General features: G+C 44.8%; 1 protein-coding gene across 11 annotated transcripts in view; it reads right to left on the reverse strand.

Moving 5' to 3' along the window:
• KIAA0586 (KIAA0586 ortholog) overlaps window positions 1-18,332 on the reverse strand; it is a 134,118-nt gene that overhangs the window by 56,457 nt on the left and 59,329 nt on the right. For 8 of the 11 annotated variants that reach the window (XM_073349981.1, XM_073349977.1, XM_073349972.1 and 5 more), the window contains 3 exons: window positions 17,885-18,072; window positions 13,919-14,026; window positions 12,272-12,352 (listed from right to left, as the gene is read on the reverse strand). In XM_073349981.1, the coding sequence (XP_073206082.1) occupies window positions 12,272-12,352; window positions 13,919-14,026; window positions 17,885-18,072 (377 nt within the window). The remainder of the gene's footprint in view (window positions 1-12,271; window positions 12,353-13,918; window positions 14,027-17,884; window positions 18,073-18,332) is intronic. The other 3 variants (XM_073349976.1, XM_073349975.1, XM_073349978.1) reach the window with 3 other exon arrangements.

The following is an 18,332-nucleotide window of genomic DNA, read 5'->3' on the forward strand; positions in this document are numbered from 1 at the left end:
AATGTACACTTTAATTTAAAATAAGTTTCAGTACCATCTGGCTGTGAAGATATGGACCAAAATGTGAATTTACTGAGCACAGCAGGTAAACTATAGCTCTAACAGCTGTGTCGTTACCTTGGAAGCTTAATGGTAATTTCGATACGCACATTTATTTTTTTCACTACATTTATTTGCTGAAGAGTTAGAAGGGATTTCTAAGTAATGAAATGTAAGACTAAAAAGCTTAATTTTCTGACCCTCCACCCCTTTTGTTTTTTGTTTGTTTTTTTCCACAAGCCTCTACACGTAACCATGGCCAATCACAATATCACACCACACTGTAACACTTAACAGAGGCACCAAGAAGGACCAGATCCTGCAACCTTTGTTTAGCATATAAATTTTTTTACTTATCCAAATAGTAAGAATCACACAGGGGTGAACGCTTTTCACAAAGTGATCACTCTATGGCCTGGTCTACACTGGGGGGTGGGGATCGATCTAAGATAGCGTAGCTGAAGTTGACGTATCTTAGATCGACTTAGAATCACTAACTTCGCGTCCTTACAGCGCGGGAATGATGGCCACTGCTCCCCCGTCGACTCCGCTTCCACCTCTTGCAGTGGTGGAGTTCCAGAGTCGATGGCAGAGTGATCGGGGATCGATTTATCGCGTCTACACTAGACAAGATAAATCGATACCCAATAGATCGATCACTACCCACTGATCCGGCGGGTAGTGTAGACGTGGCCTATATCTTACCTCTCAGCCCTCAATCTCAAAGGAAACCTGCACAACATTTTCAAAAGATGAGCCTGGGAGCTTTAATTCACAGCTTTGCTAGACACTAAAAATCATGGACTGAACAGAGATACTGGATTTATGGCTTATTACAACAATCTATAACCCACTAATAAGACCCCCAGCTGCTCACCCTGCTCCTTTCCTCCCTATCACTGGAGGGGTGTTAACGGGTCACTTCACCGTGAATGGCCCCTTGAAATATGTGCTATTTATGCTAAATGATCTGTTCCACCTTGAATTTAGCTGTGACATTCTGAGGCTACGTCTACACTAGCACGTTTTTCAGTATAACTTATGTCGCTCAGGGGTGTGAAAAAAACACCCCCTGAGCGACAAAAGTTACACCGACAGAAGTGCCGGTGTGGACAGCACTGTATCAGCGGGAGATGCACTCCCGCTGACATAGCTGCTGCCGCTCTTTGGGGTGGTTTAATTATGTCAATGGGAGAGCTCTCTCCCGTCAGCATAGAGTGGCTACAAGGGAGAACTTACAGCAGTGCAGCTGCATTTGTACAGCTGTGCCGCTGTAAGCTCTTTAGTGTAAACATCGTCTGAGTACGTTTCCCAGTCCTGAAGAACAGTTCTGTATAAGCTTGAAAGCTCGTCTCTCTCACCAACAGAAGTTGGTCCAATACAAAATATATTCTAGTACATCTTATCTCTCTAGTAAGAATTACTCACATGAGTAAGACCTGAAGGACTGACCCATAAGGTTATGTCTACACTGTAACAAAAAACCCACAGCTGGTGTGAGCTGACTCGGGCTTGCGGGGCTTGAGCTGCAAGGCTGTTTCACTGCAGGGTAGACTTCCAGGCTTGGGCTAGGGCTCGGTCTAGTAATCTCTGAGGTGAAGGGTCCCAGAGCTCAGGCTAAGAGGGAAAAGGGAGCAAGCATTTCCACTCTGATATTAAAGTTTCTCTCCCAGTCTTCCGCTCCACTAATTTTCAAATATTTTAAATTTGAAAAAGGTAATAAAGCTCCATACTGGGCACTAGAGCAAAAAATATTTTTGCTGTGGATTGGGGGGGGGAGGGGGGGAGGTTAACGTTCTGGTTTTTAAAAAAGGCATTTTCTTAAATAATGCATAACTTACAAAACAGACATATGAACATGATATTCACATTTGGACTACACCAAATAGAAATCTTACCCAAAAAATTCTATAACGATTTAAAAATAATGTATTAAATAGCACTATTCTATAACATTTAAAAATAATGTATCACATTTAAACTCAAATAAGGGTGCCATATCATCTTAAAATTACTCTGGGTGACTTGTGAGTTGATAAGCAATTCGTTCTGTTGGGATATATGCATTCATAGCCATAATTCATTCTCACAAGTGAATGTACAAATTCCTCTGTCTGGTGTTTCATTATGCGTGTTCTTTCTACTGACTATATTAACTCTTACAAATTTTCTTTGATGTCTCCCATTTAATATAATCTTTTCTAACGTGTTTAAAATGCAGACATCTGGATTAAATAAAGTAAGTATATGCAATAAATCTCAATGCAAATGCAATTAATAGTTTCTGGCTAAAACTTCAGCGGTTTTTCTACATTTCCAAATCACATACATAAAATTTTAAAATATATTTGTATTAGTATACCAATCTGAACAGAGAAGTATATATTATATTCATTTTGGGATAATACATAATCTTCACTGAAAATTAAATACAAAAATTATGTTCAGCCTTTAATTATACAGACTAAACCTATTTATATGTCATCTCTTCCAGTCTTGTCCTGAATGATATGTAGTTAATTCTGCATTTCACCTCCTAAGGGACCTTTGAAAATGTCTATCATGACAACCAACCAAAAAAATGACAAATTAGAAGTTATTTTAGATCTAGTTGGAATATTAATCATTCTATTTTTCAAAGTATCAAGTTGAGGCCCTCTCTATTTAGATCTCAAAAGTATATTCACATAATGTTATAGAAATAAAAAATGGCAGAAATGATCAGGTAAAATATGAGAATTTTGTTTTATAATTGAAAAATATATTAATAGTCTCTTATCAAAGTTCTCCAATAACTTAATCATGAATTTATTTTTTGACACTGTTGATTTTCAAAGGCTTTCATGGTGTAGGCTTTGGCTGCATTAGATGTCCTCTTTGAAAAACTCATCCTGATGAGTACAGCTAGTCAGAAAAACGTAGATGGAACCATTTTTCATGGGAAAATGCAGTTCCATCTATACCAAAATCCTTTGCAAAATCTTGTTGATTTTGCCAAAATTTCATTTAGAGGAAAAAGGAGGGGAATGTTCTGACAATAATGAAACATCCTGTTTCTACATTTCTGCTGGTCACACCCTCTGCTCCAGCTTGTTACCAGATCGTTGATTCCAAAGTTGCGTAAAAACAAGTAGAATATGATTAGTAAGAATAACTTCAATGCCAACTCGTAAACTATGTACAATAGGCTAAATGGCCCACATACTGTAGGTACAAAAATTATATTTTGCCCTTTGAATAAGCAGCCATTCAGGGAAGGAAGAAAAGAGAGTTACCTTTTCCATAAGTGTTGTTCTTAGAGATGTGTTGCTTATGTCTATTCCACAATAGGTGTGCGTGCTTGCCACGTGCACCGGTGCTGGAAGTGTTTCCCCTAGCAGTACCCGTAGGGGGGAGTGCCCCCCGCAACCCCTGGAGTGGCACCTGCCTGGCGCGGTATAAAGGGAGCTGTGCGCTCTCCCCACCCTCAGTTCCTTCTTGCCAGACAACTCTGACAGAGGGGAAAGAGGGTGGGATGTGGAATAGACATGAGCAACACATCTCGAAGATCACCAGTTACAGAAAAGGTACTGTCTTTTCTTCTTCGAGTGATTGCTCATGTGTATTCCACAATAGGTGATTCCAAGCTACATCTGTTGGAGGTGGGTAGGAGTTCACAAGTTCCCATGATGGAGAACAGCCCTGCCAAACCCGGCGTCATCCCTGGTTTGGGGGATGATCGCACAGTGCGAGGTGAATGTGTGAACTGAAGACCACGTGGCGGCCTTACAAATGTCCTGGATGTGGACGTGGGCCACAAAGGCAGCCGACGAGGCCTGCACCTGAGTTGAGTGTGCCCTCACAATGGGTGGCGGGGGGACACCCGCCAGCTCATAACAGGAATGGATGCACAAAGTGATCCAATTGGAAAGCCGCTGAGTGGAAATCAGCTGGCCCCTCAGGCACGCAGCCGAGGCGACGAACAATTGCGAGGACTTTCTGAATGGCTTGGTCCGCTCGAGGTAGAAAGCCAGAGCTCGCCTCAGGTCGAGCGTGTGGAGACGGCGCTCCTCACTAGATGTGTGAGGCTTGGGGCAGAGGACTGGTAGAAAAAAGTCCATGTGGTAGGCGGAGACCACCTTTGGGAGGAATGTGGGGTGTGAACGGAGCTGGACCTTGTCTTTCTGAAAGACCATGTACGGCGGCTCAGAGGTCAGGGCCCTGAGCTCCGAGACTCGCCTGGCCAGCGTGACTGCAACCAGGAAGGACACCTTCCATGAGAGGTGAGACCAGGAGCAAGTGGCCAGTGATTCAAACGGGGGCCCCATGAGACAAGCCAACACCAGGTTTAGGTCCCACTGCGGGACCGGGGGTCTAGAATATGGAAAAAGACGGTCCAAACCCTTAAGGAATCGGCCAGTCATAGCATGGGAAAATACCGTGTACCCTTGCACGGGTGGATGGAAGGCCGATATGGCTGCCAGATGCACCTTGACTGACGAGGGCATCAGGCCCTGGGCCCTCAGGTGGAGGAGGTAATCAAGGATAAGCTGGATCGGGGCGGTCACCAGGGAGACACCCTGGTCTGCCGCCCACCTAGAAAACCGGGACCACTTCGCCAAATAAGCGCGGCGAGTGGAGGGCCGTCTACTTTCGAGGAGGACGTGCTGAACCTGCTCTGAGCACGTCCTTTCCTCTCCACCTAACCACTGAGCAGCCACACAGCGAGGTGAAGAGCTGCCAGGTTGGGGTGGAGGAGGCGGTCCTGGTCCTGAGACAGCAGGTCTGGGTGGAGCAGCAACAGCCACTGCGGAGCTACTGCCAGGCCCGTGAGGGTCCCGTACCAATGCTGCCTGGACCACACCAGGACAATCAGGAGGACCCAGGCCTTGTCCGTCTTTATCTTCTCCAGGACCCTGCTTATTAGAGGGAACGGAGGAAAGGCGTAGAGAAGCTGGGCTGACCAGGATAAGAGAAAGGCATCGGAGAGAGTGCCCTTCCCCAGACCCACCCCGGAGCAGAACTGGGGGCATCGCCGGTTCTGCTGAGTCATGAACAGGTCCATTTGGGGAGTTCCCCACCTTCGGAAGAGTCGGTGGGCCACTTCCGGGTGGAGGGACCACTCGTGTTGCGAGGAAAAGTCCTTGCTCAAGCGATCTGCCCTCTCGTTCCGGGCACCCGGTAGGTGGAAGGCCTTCAGGTGGATGTCGTGGGCTATACAGAAGTCCCACAGCCTGAGGGCTTCATGGCAGAGGTCAGAGGATCGAGCCCCGCCCTGCCTGTTGATATAGAACACTGAGGCTGTGTTGTCCGTGAGGACCCTGACTACCTTGCCCTCCAGGTGCGAGCGGAAGGCCATACACACCAGCCACAATGCCCTGAGCTCCTTGACGTTTATATGTAAGGTCAGGTCTTGAGCCAACCACAGGCCTTGGGTCTGAAAGTTCCCCACATGAGCCCCCCAACCCAGGTCCGACACATCGGACACCGGTTCCAATGATGGCGCCCTGTCCCTGAATGGGATCCCTTGGAGCATGTTGTTTGGGGCGGACCACCACCATCAGGAGGTGATCACAGGGTCCGGCACGGTGAGGACCTTGTCCTTCCTGTCTGTGGCCTGGGAGAATTTCGAGGCCAACCAGAGCTGGAGGGGCCTCATCCTGACCCTGGCGTAATGAACCACATACGTGTACGCCAACATGTGACCCAAGAGTTGTAGGCAAACCCTGGCTGTTGTCACTGGGAACCTTGTGACTGAGTCGATGAGACCTTTCAGGGTCTCGAATCTGCCTGGCGGGAGAGAGGCCTTGGCCAACGCTGCATCCAGGAGCACCCCGATAAACTCTACGCATTAGACTGGGACTAACGTGGACTTGGTGTTGTTTACCAACAGGCCAAAGGCGGTGCACGTGGACAGGAGGAGCACCACGTGATCCCTCACCTGCGACCGGGAGGTGCCCTTGACAAGCCAATCGTCCAGATAGGGAAATATCTGGACCCCCCGCTGTCTGAGGTAGGCCGCTACCACCGACATGCATTTTGTAAACACCCTGGGGGCAGTAGACAGACCAAACGGTAGGACTGTGAATTGTTAGTGATTCTGTCCCACCACAAAACAGAGGAAGGGTCTGTGCCCCTCGAATATGTGGATGTGGAAGTACATGTCCTGTAGATCGAGGGCAGTGTACCAGTCCCCGGGATTCAGGGAGGGGATGATGAAGGCCAGGGAGACCTTGCAGAACTAGAGCTTCACCATGTACTGGTTCAGACCTCAGAGGTCAAGGATGGGCCTGAGCCCCACTTTGGCCTTCGGGATAAGGAAATAATGGGAGTAATACCCCTTGCCTGTGAACTCCTCAGGCACCACCTCTATCGCTCCTAGACCTAGGAGCCACCTCCTGCTCGAGCAGAGCTTCGTGCGAGGGATCCCCCAAGGGGGACGGGGTGGGGGGTGGTTGGGCAGGGAGGAAGTAAATTGGAGGGTGTAACCCTGGGAGATGGTGTTGAGGACCCATCAGTCCGAGGTTAGCGGCAACCATTCTGGGAGGAAAGCACACAACTGGTTGGAGAAGGGAAGCTTTATTGGGGGTGGATCCCTGATGAGGTGCCCCCAAGCGTCCCGTCAAAAATGCCTTTTCCCCACCTGCTTGCCCTTGGAGGACCCAGGCTGGGGGGCAGGCCGAGACTGCCTCTGAAGGCGTCTCTTATAGTCCTGCTGCTTCTTATGGTTGGCCTCATACTTCAGGAGGGCAGCCTGGGCCAGCGTCTGCTGCGGCTTGAACTTAGGTTTTGCCAGAACTGGAACATAGAGGCCCAGAGTCTGGAGGGTTGTGTAGGATTCCTTCATGCCATGCAGCCTTGTATCCGTTTCCTCCGCAAACAGAGCTTTCCCGTCAAACGGGAGATCCTGCATGGAATACTGAGCCTCGCTGGACAGCCCAGAGAGCAGGAGCCATGACGCCCGTTTCACAGACATCGCGGAGGCCATTGATCGTGCGGCCATATCCGCAGCATCCAAGGCTGCCTGCAGGGATGCCCTAGCAGCCGCTGCCCCTTCCTCCACTAGCGCCTGGAAACTCCTTCCTATTGTGCTCCTGGAGGGAGTCCTCAAACTTGGGCAGGGAGCCCCACAGATTGAATTCGTACTAGCCCAGGAGAGCCTGATGGTTTGCCACTCGTAACTGGAAGCCCCAAGATGAATAAATTTTTCCTTCCGAAAGAGTCCAGTCTCCAAGAGTCTTTGTTCTTTGCGGTCGGGGCTAGCTGACCCTGCCGTTCCCTGTGGTTGACCAACTCGACCACCAGGGAGTTGGGGACCGGGTGAGTATACAGATACTCACGCCCCTTAGTGGGTACAAAGTACTTGCGTTCCACCTTTTTAGAGATGGAGTCAACGAGACCGCTGTTTGCCACAGGGCATTTGAAATCTTAGCCACCCCTTCATGGAGAGGCAAGGCCACCCTATCCAGTGTCGATGGGGACAACACGTTAAACAGGGAATCTGAGGGCTCCTCCATCTCCTCTGCCTGGAGGTGGAGGCTTGCTGCCACCCTCTTTAAGAGTTCTTGGTGGCTCTGAAGTCCTCCTGCAGGATACGGGGGGGGGCAGGGCTGCAATCGCCTCCTCCGGGTTGGACTCTGGGCACGGTGCCGAGGACGCACGTCCCACCACCTCCTTTCTTGGGGGTCTGGAGAGGGAGGCCGACAGTGCCTCCGAAGCTCCAGCCACCGAGCGAGTTCCCACCGGGGGCTGCGCCGGAGGCCACAGTGCCCACTGGTACCATTGGGCCGGCCATGATGCTCCGTGCCACTGCATCTGCTGTGGCACCAGCGGGGCTGGTTGTTCGGGTTGGCTGGCCTTGCCCATCGAAGGACAGCTATGAATGGCTATGGCTGGCGTAAGATCTGTTGCTGTTTCTGGACCAGGAGGAGCAGCAGTGCCGGGATCTACGACAGTCATGGGACCGCGATCTCGACATGGAGGACCAATACCAGCGGTAACAGCTGCTCCGTGAACGGCCTCGATGGGCGGACCCGCAACAGTGAAAAGCTGGCAATCGACGCCCGGCAGTGCATTGTCTTGGCAGAGACTTGGAGTGGGAGTCCGAGCGGGAACGGTGTCGACAACCATGCCACGACTGACTGCGGTACCCTCTCCGAGAGGAGGACTGATGGCGACGCCCGCTGTGCTCCCGCTGATATTTGCTCCTTGAGGATGAGTGGTGCCGCGAGTCCCAGCCGGACGGAACCAAGCCAGACAGTCTGGTTGGCGCCGAGGTTGATCCACCTGGACTCTGCCCTGAGCGATCGCTAGGGGGTGATTGGCATGGGGAACGTTCTCTCGATCGAGACCGGTACTGGGCCGGAGGCGACTGCGGAGATCCCAGTGGTGGCTTGCCTCTGGAGTGCGGGGCCGAAATCAGTAGCGCTCCAGGCACCGGCGTGGACAGAATGTCCCATGCCGCCTGGAGAGCTTCAGGGGTGGACAGCATTCGGACATCCGGAGAGGCCTGTTCTGAAGGGGCTGGGCTACTACGCTGAGTCGGAGGCCTGGGGCCCAGTGGGGATCGAGGACTGCCCGACACGGGCCTAGCCTCTGTCCCAGACTTCCGTCTGTGCCACTGCGAAAAGAGGGTCTTCCTGGCCCTCTTGGAGTGCCCCGACTGGTCGATGACACCGGAGGTTCGCCGCGTACCGATGCCGCGGTGCTGGGTACCAGTTTGGAGCGGTGTGCTGAGGTCAGGGTCAGCACTGACTCCATCAGGATGGCCCGGAGCCTAATGTCCCTTTCTCTTTTGGTCCGAGGCTTAAACGACTTGCAAATCTTGCACCTTTCGTTGATATGGGTTTCTCCCAAGCAGCGCAAACAGTGTGCGTCTGGGTCACTTCTTGGCACAGAAAGCCTACAAGAGCCGCATGACTTAAACCACAGGGCGCGGGACATGCCCCGGCCCGGGCTCACTGACTAACTAAACTAAACTAATTACAGGTACTAACGCTGAACGAACAAAAGAACAGTTCTGGGGACGAGCTGCAGCAAAGCTGGAGTAGAGCAGTTCCGACGCACCTTCACTGCTGGCAAGAAGGAACTCAGGGTGGGGGGAGTACGCAGCTCCCCTTATACCGCGCCAGGCAGGTGACACTCCAGAGGCTGCAGGGGGTGCTCCCCCCTACAGGTACTGCTAGGGGAAAAACTTCTGGCACCGGTGCACGTGGTGAGCATGCACACCTATTGTGGAATACATGAGCAATCACTCAAAGAAGAACTGTGGATGCTGCTACTATTGTAAAGGATATTATCAGATAAGAAATTTCCCATTCTATAACCCTATGTCTCCCACAGTACTGTCACATGTGGGAAGTAGGAGGAGAGAACAGGACTAGGGAGGGATGAAGAAGTAGAATAAGAAGTGAAGGAAGGGCTTTTCCCATCAATTGCCAAATCAGAAAGCAACTTCTGGATCAATGCGTGCAGCACCTTCCTTTTGAAGGACTCTTCTGCAGAGGATAGAAAGTCCACCTTATAGTGTCTAATAAAAGGGTTAATAAAGGACCATGTTGCTGCCCAGCAGATCTCCTCAGGGGAAGAACATGGGCAGAAAGTGCCTAAAGACACCGTAGATATTGTGGAGCGTATTTTGATTCTGTCAAAACAGGTTCAACCTGATGCCTTGTATGCCTTGACAATGCATAATCTGATCCATCTAGCCAGACATAATTTGGATAGCTGGAGCTCTTGTTACTTCGGATGAAAGGAGATGAACAAGGAAGCCAATCTTCTCATTGAATCAGTGCACTCCATATATCTCTTTAGTACTCCAAAAGCATCCATATTATGCCACAGCTTTTCTGCAGGATGCTGTCCCCTATGTGGCACGAAAAGATGAGTTCACTTTTGACAAGAAAGATTATGAGTTCCTTCATACCACTTTGTCATTATGAATGACTTAATGAGATTTATGTATAGATAAAGCTGCCAACTTAAAGACTCATCTAGAAGTTGTGAAAGCAACCAAGAAATAGGTTTTGATAGATCTGTAGAAAGGTGAGGATCCATGTAAATGGTTTAAAAGGGTGCTTTCAGCGCCAGTGGTAAGTCCCATTTAGGAAAGACTGGTCTGACTTCAGGTCTAACCAGTCTGACTGCTCTGAGAAATCTGAATACTTTGATTCTTTTCCAAGGACATCTAGTAAGATGCTACTTGTGGCCAACATCTGGCTGCGTACTGCAGTGTTGAACTGTCCCTCAAAACTACACACAGGAAGGGAATAGTTCATATGTATCAGAATTGGGGTTGACACCAGACTGCAGAACACGAGTGTCCACATGGATGGGATGGCTATACTGGTAACACTGTTAAAACTCTTCTGTGTACATAGTCTCTAACAATTATTGTTGAGGAGAAACCTTCAAAATGAGAGCCTGAAACAACAGCTCTAGGGTGTGAACTGTCCCATTTATTTCAATGGGTGCTAACTCCAATGCTAATGAGGATACATTGATTGTCAACAGAGTTAATTATTTCACTGCCCTCCAAAGCATAAAGAAAAAGAAAGGGTGTAACTTGAAGTTCTACCCTAGCATTTCCCCAAAGTGCAAGTTGCACCAAGAGATAAGAGGGCAAATGCAGAAGGGTTATACATTACCACAGGTAGGCCTTTAACATGACATGGCAGGACAGCAATGGGGGTACAACAGATTTCATCTTCCTCTAAGGGGACTCAACTTTCAAAAATTTGGGAACTGCTGCATTATCCAGTGACAGAGTAGCTAACTAAAATTAGCATTTTAACATCTTCAGTATCTTCTGGACCTATCTTCTACCACAAGAAATCAGAGAGAAGTACTGAACTCAGAGAAAACTCATGGACCAAAGTACCAAAAAATCCTGTCCACATGAAATTGAAAAAACAGGAAGTTTTTTGACAAATACTTATCTTCTTAACTTCTAACAAATTTACTTTTCATGGGGGAAAAAGGCCAGTTTTCCTGCATAACATTTTATGGACATATCTCCATGCACATTCAAAGCAAAGCTATTACTATAAAAGAGGATGCTTTTGAGGTCTTAAATATTTCTGTCACTCCGGAGACCTGATTTTATGGCTCCACATTATGTTTGTCTTTAAGAACACTATATATATGGTCATGAGCCAAACATGTGTTGCCATTGAAACACTATTTTGCTTTGTGGTTAAAATGCAGGCCATTGCCAACAACAAAAAATAAAAGCAATCCTGGAGAAATATGAAAAATGGAGAACTCATATTAACATTTAAAGAATTTAGATGCTGCTAGGTTCTTTTTATTGTTATTTCTTAAATTGATTTCTTAAGTAGTTTCCCTGTTCGTTTTTAAAGAATAAGCCTTTGTGCAAATAGAAAAAAACTGCCCAAGTAGATTTATTAGTTCTTTTAGAGAAGTTCTGGTCATTATTTTAAAGAGTCATTTGCATAGTTTTGACAAGACTGGAACATATTCTTTGATATACTGTACATTTAATACATATATTTCTGAAGTGAATTTATCATACTGGTCACAAATGGAGCTCTCTGACTGGCTGTCAATAAGGTTATTTGCATGTTCGTATACTTACAGGGTATTACTGACAGTTTTTCTTACTTTTATTTCCAAAATCCATTTGGTAATAAGAACACAATATACGCAATTCATTTTCAAGGGCTGCAACATCACCAAATGATCTATGCTCTGTCAGAATACTTGATATTAACTTACTTCATTGCTATTCTCCAATAAGTGCACATATAGGTAGGTCTCGAATTCTAGTACCACTATTGACTCTGAAGTGCTGTTCTTTGACGGCATGTCTTTATTTCTAAGGAGTCTAGGCATGTACAATTAAAACCCAGTTCTTAAAATTAAGTTAACTCTCTTCCTTCATGCATCCGATGAAGTGAGCTGTAGCTCACGAAAGCTTATGCTCAAATAAATTTGTTAGTCTCTAAGGTGCCACAAGTACTCCTTTTCCTTTTGCGAATACAGACTAACATGGCTGCTACTCTGAAACCAGTAAGTAAGAGCTGGCCTATCATTTCTTGTTTCTCCCAACCAAATGTTTTTAGTCATTTAAAAACAAAATTACTTGGCATCCAACCATTTAAAACTACCCCTTTCAATCTCAGATAAAGCTAAACTAAACAAGACGCATATATTGTATAAAGTACAATTTTTAATGCTTTATTTCATATTGAGGAACAGAACAGAACTGAAGGCATCTTTGGGATGTAATTACCTGAATAACATCAGTAACATCCACAAAATTAGTTCCTAAGAACTTTATATCTTCCTCCTCATACTGAGTTTGTTCTGGACCCTTATAAAAGGTAGACAAAAACATACACATCTGAAATTAAGAAGGTATAACTGTAGAAAAACTTTATACTGAGAATATGATCAAGCTACAGTGACCATCTTGTTGCACACTAATTAGATCTTAAACAACCACCATGCAAAAATGTTTTATCCTAACAGAGGGATTTCTCTATAGACCAGAAAGAGGACTGGATGGTATCCATTAAGCAATTCAATAAAATGAATGCTAGCACTCCTTGGACTTGGCTGTAGGATTTAATAGAATATCTCCGCTTCAGAATCTCAGGACAAAATTATTGTTATAACTATCAAACTTTTTTTTTTAAAATACACAAGAGAGGAACAAATGACTGCAAAGTGAATCACTCAATACCTAAATTAAGGTTCCCCAAAGCAACCTTAACTCTACTTCCTTGTGCATAATCATTACAAACTAGTTTTTAATTACATGATCACAAGCTCTTTTGCGGGGGGAGGGGGTGTGATGGGGGACGGGGAGAACACTGCCTCATTCAGTGGCAGAATAAGAATGAGAGTTCAGCGGAATGATGAATGAGTTGTGTAGTGAATGAGGCAGGGGTCTGCAGGAACTTCACCTCATGCAGTGAGGAGGCTGGTTGGTGTGCAGTGAATGAAGCAGACTCACACATGCTGAACAGTTAAGGAAAAAAGATATATTGAACAGTTGCCTCATTCAGTTCACATAGTTCAGCCTGTGTACTGAATGAGGCAGAGGTCCTGTGGAAGAAACAATACATGATCTTGTAATCATACACTTCAGTTTGCAACCTTAACATTCTTTACATAGTTTTCTGCCTGGAAGTCACACACAATCTTTATTATTTCCTAAATGCTCTATGACAACTCCTGAAAAGTGATATGGGTAAAATCATGATTCGTAGATCTGAAGGCCAGAAGGGGCCATTATGATCATCTAGTCTGACCTGCACAATATAGGCCATAGCATCTCACCGAGTAGTTAGTGGCTTGCCTGTGTTGCTGTGTAAGGGAGCACAAGGCACCTCCTTACTCTCTTACACAGCTACCTTGTATTGTCGGTCTGTGTGCAGGGCGGTGAGGTGATACACAGGGCCACTATTCCCCACCCAAGGCAGGTGGACAGGGAACGGACATAAAGAGCGAAAGGAGTAGGTGAAGTCTTCTCTCTTCCATGTGCCAGCTAATACAGCTCAGCCTGCCTGGATGGAGAAGCAATGTGCTCCTGGTTTGGGCCAACAGCAGATTACTTCCTCCTCCCCGCCGCAAAAGAGTCACAATTCTTTCCCTATGCTGTTCCTGGGGTAGGCACAGCTACGCACCATCCCTTACTCAGGGATGGAAGGAAATTAACGATCTACACCCTGTTAAAGATTTTGTTTAAAATAAATAAATAAAAACCCACCCATCTTAGAAGTCGCAATTTAGTTCTCTTTTCTGTTTACTAGTGGGCCTACTTTCTTTAACAAAGAAGGAATACTACATTAGATCATTTGATAGTAATTGAACATTAATGTATTAATATCTACTTATCAAACTAACACCGATTCTTAGGCATTTAGACCAATACCTGAATCAGACTGCTGACAGGAGGAAGTGCTGCTTCAGAGCTTGTAGGAGCCTGGTTTATACTCACGCTGTCATTTGAAAGACTGTCAATATCTACATTTGGTAATACCTAAAATGGAAAACACCACAAGTCCAAAGTCTAAGTCTGTATTAATTAAATTTTCCTCTGTTCAAACTTTTCATAAGAACATGGAATGGCTCCCCATTGTCATGCCTCCACCTGATCAGGACTGGATTTTAAAGACAGATTTAACATAATAAACAAACTAAGAACATTCCCCCAAGAGTACTTCCTTCTCCTTTTTTTCTGTTATCTTACTTTTACTGCTCTCCATTTCATTTGAGGTCTTCAGTTTTGTTATCTATAATAGATTAACACCCTGGGACCTTGTCATCTTGTATGTTTTAATTGCCAAACACATGTATGGTAATTTTACATAATAAATACACCACCCCAATTCACATCAATTATTCAGAATTCTGTGATTGATTGATTAATGGGTCATTTATGTTGCCTTATAAACAACTGTGTTGTTAAGTGTACTTTTAAGTAATAAGCAGTAACTATTAATTTTGTAATAGACACATTGTAATAGATGTACAATCTTTGTACAAAACAGTTAGAAGAAGAATTAGAGTGGTTATGTTCTTTGCAGTGACAAAGATTTTTCAACAGGTACACAAATGCATCAAAAAGAAATGTAAGTACTAGTTTAAATCTTTGACAAAAGCCTCATCACTTGGAACATTTAAAGCTAAACTGAACAAAGCACTACCAAAAAAGTGTGTTGATGAGAAAAGTAGTGCACTGGCAGAGGGATGGACTACATGTTCTGTCTGGGATTTTTTTTTTTTAATTTCTGACTTCTATTATTCCAAAGTAGTTCTATTTAAAGGGGGGAGGGGAGAGAGGGGAATACTGACAGCATATCTTCTGCTTCAGTTTGATTCTCCAATGAAAACAAAATACTGAATTTTTGACAAAACATTCTTTTCCATTTCCATGACAACAGACTCATATCACAAACATGGAATTAGGACTTCAGTGGTTGACTGGTCTGAAGGGAAACTGTGTTGCAAGGAAACTCATATTTAAACAAAGATTTTAAATGGCAAAGCATTCAGCCAAGTAAATTGCTATTGTTTTAAATAAATTAAACTCTCCTTTTCAAGTTTGCTCCAGCATGAAAGTCTCCCTCTAAAAAAAATCACAGGGCTGTTTTCTCCTCAACACAAGGATTATACTTTCAGATATGTTCTTTTTCCAAACAACTCTATTCTGGTTAAATAATAAAAATAATTGTAAAAAATTTCAAAACAATTTGCACAGGATGACTGATTTTTGTTTACACTATACCATACGGTGTTAACATTAAGAGAAAAGGCATCCACCAATACCAAATCATTCACATAGAATCACAGAAGTGTAGAACTGGAAAAGACCATCATAGATCCTCTAGTCCAGACCCCTGCACTCAAGGCAAGACTAATTATTAACTAGACCAGTGGTTCTCAAACTTTTGTACTGGTGACCCCTTTCATATAGCAAGCCTCTCAGTGCAACCCCCCCTTATAAATTAAAAACACTTTTTTATATATTTAACACCATTATAAATGCTGGAAGCAAAGTGGGGTTTGGGGTGGAGGCTGACAACTCGCGACCCTCCATGTAATAACCTCGCGACCCCCTGACAGGTCCCGACCCCCAATTTGAGAACCCCTGAACTAGACCATTCCTGACTGGTGTTTGTCTAACTTGTTCTTAAAAACCTCCAATGACAGAGATTCCACAATTTGTTTCAGTCCTTAACTACCCTGACAGGAAATTTTTCCTAACGTTCAACCTAAACCTCCCTTACTGCAATGTAAGCCCATTGCTTCTTGTCCTATCCTCCTCGTAACAACCTTTTATGTATTTGAAAACTATTATCATGTCCCCTCTCCGTGTATTCTTCCCCAGACTAAACAAACCCATTTTTAAAAATCTTTCCTCATAGGTCATGTTTTCTAGACCTTTAATCATTTTTGCTCCTCTGGACTTTCTCCAATTTGTCCACGTCTTTCCTGAAATGTGGTGCCCAGAATTGGACACAATACACCACTGAGGCCTTATCAGCGCAGAGTAGAGTGGAAGAACTATTTCTTGTGTCTTGCTTTTCAACACTCCTGCTAATACATCCCAGAATGATGTTTGCTTTTTGGCAACAGTGTTACACAGTTCACTCGTATTTAGCTTGTGATCCACTACAACCCGCAGATTCCTTCCTAGGCAGTCATTTCCCATTTTGTATGTGTATGATTGTTCCTTCTTAAATGGAGTACTTTGACTTTGTCCTTACTAGATTTCATCCTATTTACTTTAGGCCATTTCTCCAGTTTATCTAGATCATTTTGAATTTTAATCCTATACTCTAATGCACTGATAACCCCTCCCAACTTGGTACGTCCACAAACTTTACAAGTGTACTCTCTATGCCATTATCTAAATCATTTGTGAAGATATTGAACAAAACCGGACCCAGGACCAATCCGTGTGGGACTCCACAGCTTGACTGTGAACCACTGATATGTACTCTCTGGGAATGGTTTTCCAACCAGTTATGCACCCACCTTACAGTAGAACCATTTAGGCTATATTTCCCTAGTTTGTTTATGAGAAGGTGATGTGAGATAGTATCAAAACCCTTACTAAAGTCAAGATATATCACATCAACTGCTTCCCACCTATCCACAAGCCTTGTTACCCTGTCAAAGAAAGCTTTTAGGTTGGTGTGACACGATTTGTTCTTGACAAATCCACGTTGACTGTTACTTATCACCTTATTATCTTCTAGGTGTTTGCAAACTGATTGCTTATTTGCTCCATTATCTTTTTGATTACTGAAGTTAAGCTGACTGGTCTCAGATTCATAGACTTTGAGGTCAGAAGGGACCATTACGATCATCTAGTCTGACCCGCTGCAGGCCACAGAACCTCACCCACCCACTCCTATAATAGACCCCTAACATCTGGCTGAGTACTGAAGTCCTCAAATCATGATTTAAAGACTTCAAGTTACAGAGAATCCAGCATTTACATTAGTTTAAACTTGCAAGTGACCCGTGTCCCACGCTGCACAGGAAGGCGAAAACCCAATGGGGTCCCTGCCAATCTGACCCAGGGGAAAATTCCTTCCCAACTCCAAATATGGCGTTCAGTTAGAGCCTGAGCACATGGCCAAAACCTACCAGCCAGACACTTGGGAAAGAATTCTCTGTAGTAACTCGGAACCCTCCCCATCTAGTGTCCCATCACTGGCCTTTGGACATATTTGCTGCTAGCCGTCCCGTAGGCAGTCTCATCATACCATCCCCTCCATAAACTTATCAAGCTCAGTCTTGAAGCTAGTTAGATTTTTTTCCCCCCACTGGTCGTAATTACCCGGGTTGTCCTTATTCTCCTTTTTATAGATTGGCATTATCTTTTCTCTCTTCCCATGCTCTGGAATCTCTGCAGTCTTCCATGAGTTTTTGAAGATAATGGCTAATCGCTCAGATATCTCCTCAGTCAGCTCCTTGAGTATTCTAGGACGTATGACTTGAAGACATCACCCTGGTGACTTGAAGATATCCGATGAAGTGAGCTGTAGCTCATGAAAGCTTATGCTCAAATAAATTTGTTAGTCTCTAAGGTGCCACAAGTACTCCTTTTCTTTTTAACTTGTCTAAGTAATTTTTAACTTGTTCTTCCCCTATTTTAGCCTCAGATCCTACCTCATTTTCACTGGTATTCACTGTGTTAGTTGTTAGATCGCTACTGACCTTTTTGGTGAAAACAGAAACAAAAAAGGCATTTAGCGCTTCCACCATTCCCACATTTTCTGTTATTGTCTCCCCCCCATTGAGTAATGGGCCTACCCTGTCCTTGAATACAAACAATCTTTAGCAAATATTAATAAGTAAAGCAGTTGTTGTTCTTGCTTCATACCTGCACAGTGAGTTTAGGAGGGTCCTTTTTTTCTGATCTCATCTCTATTACTGCTATGTTGGGTTTCTTTAGCTTAGGTTGTGGTTTTGGAGGAGCTGGAAGAACAGAGGCAATCACTGTAACAGGGTGTGGTTTACCAATAATGACTCCAGCAGACTGTGGTGAGATGCCATTAATTTGCGTTTGACCTAAAGAAAGTTAGTCAAGAAACATAAAAATCTTGAATTTATTGATTAAACAGAATAAAGTTAAACTTAATTTAAATCAGAACGTTTTTGTGAATTTTATAAAAATCAGATTAATTTTCTTCCTCTCTGGTCAAAATCTAGTGCCTTATCAGTTACATTTAAATTTTTATGCATTTTTTCATATTAATTTTTTTAATCCTAGATGCCTGAGGATTTTCCCAATTGTTTTCTAGTAGTTCAATTGACTACAGTGCCACCTA

The sequence above is a fragment of the Lepidochelys kempii genome, chromosome 6 (genome assembly GCF_965140265.1).
Source record: "Lepidochelys kempii isolate rLepKem1 chromosome 6, rLepKem1.hap2, whole genome shotgun sequence".
Classification (NCBI taxonomy): Eukaryota; Metazoa; Chordata; order Testudines; family Cheloniidae; genus Lepidochelys; species Lepidochelys kempii.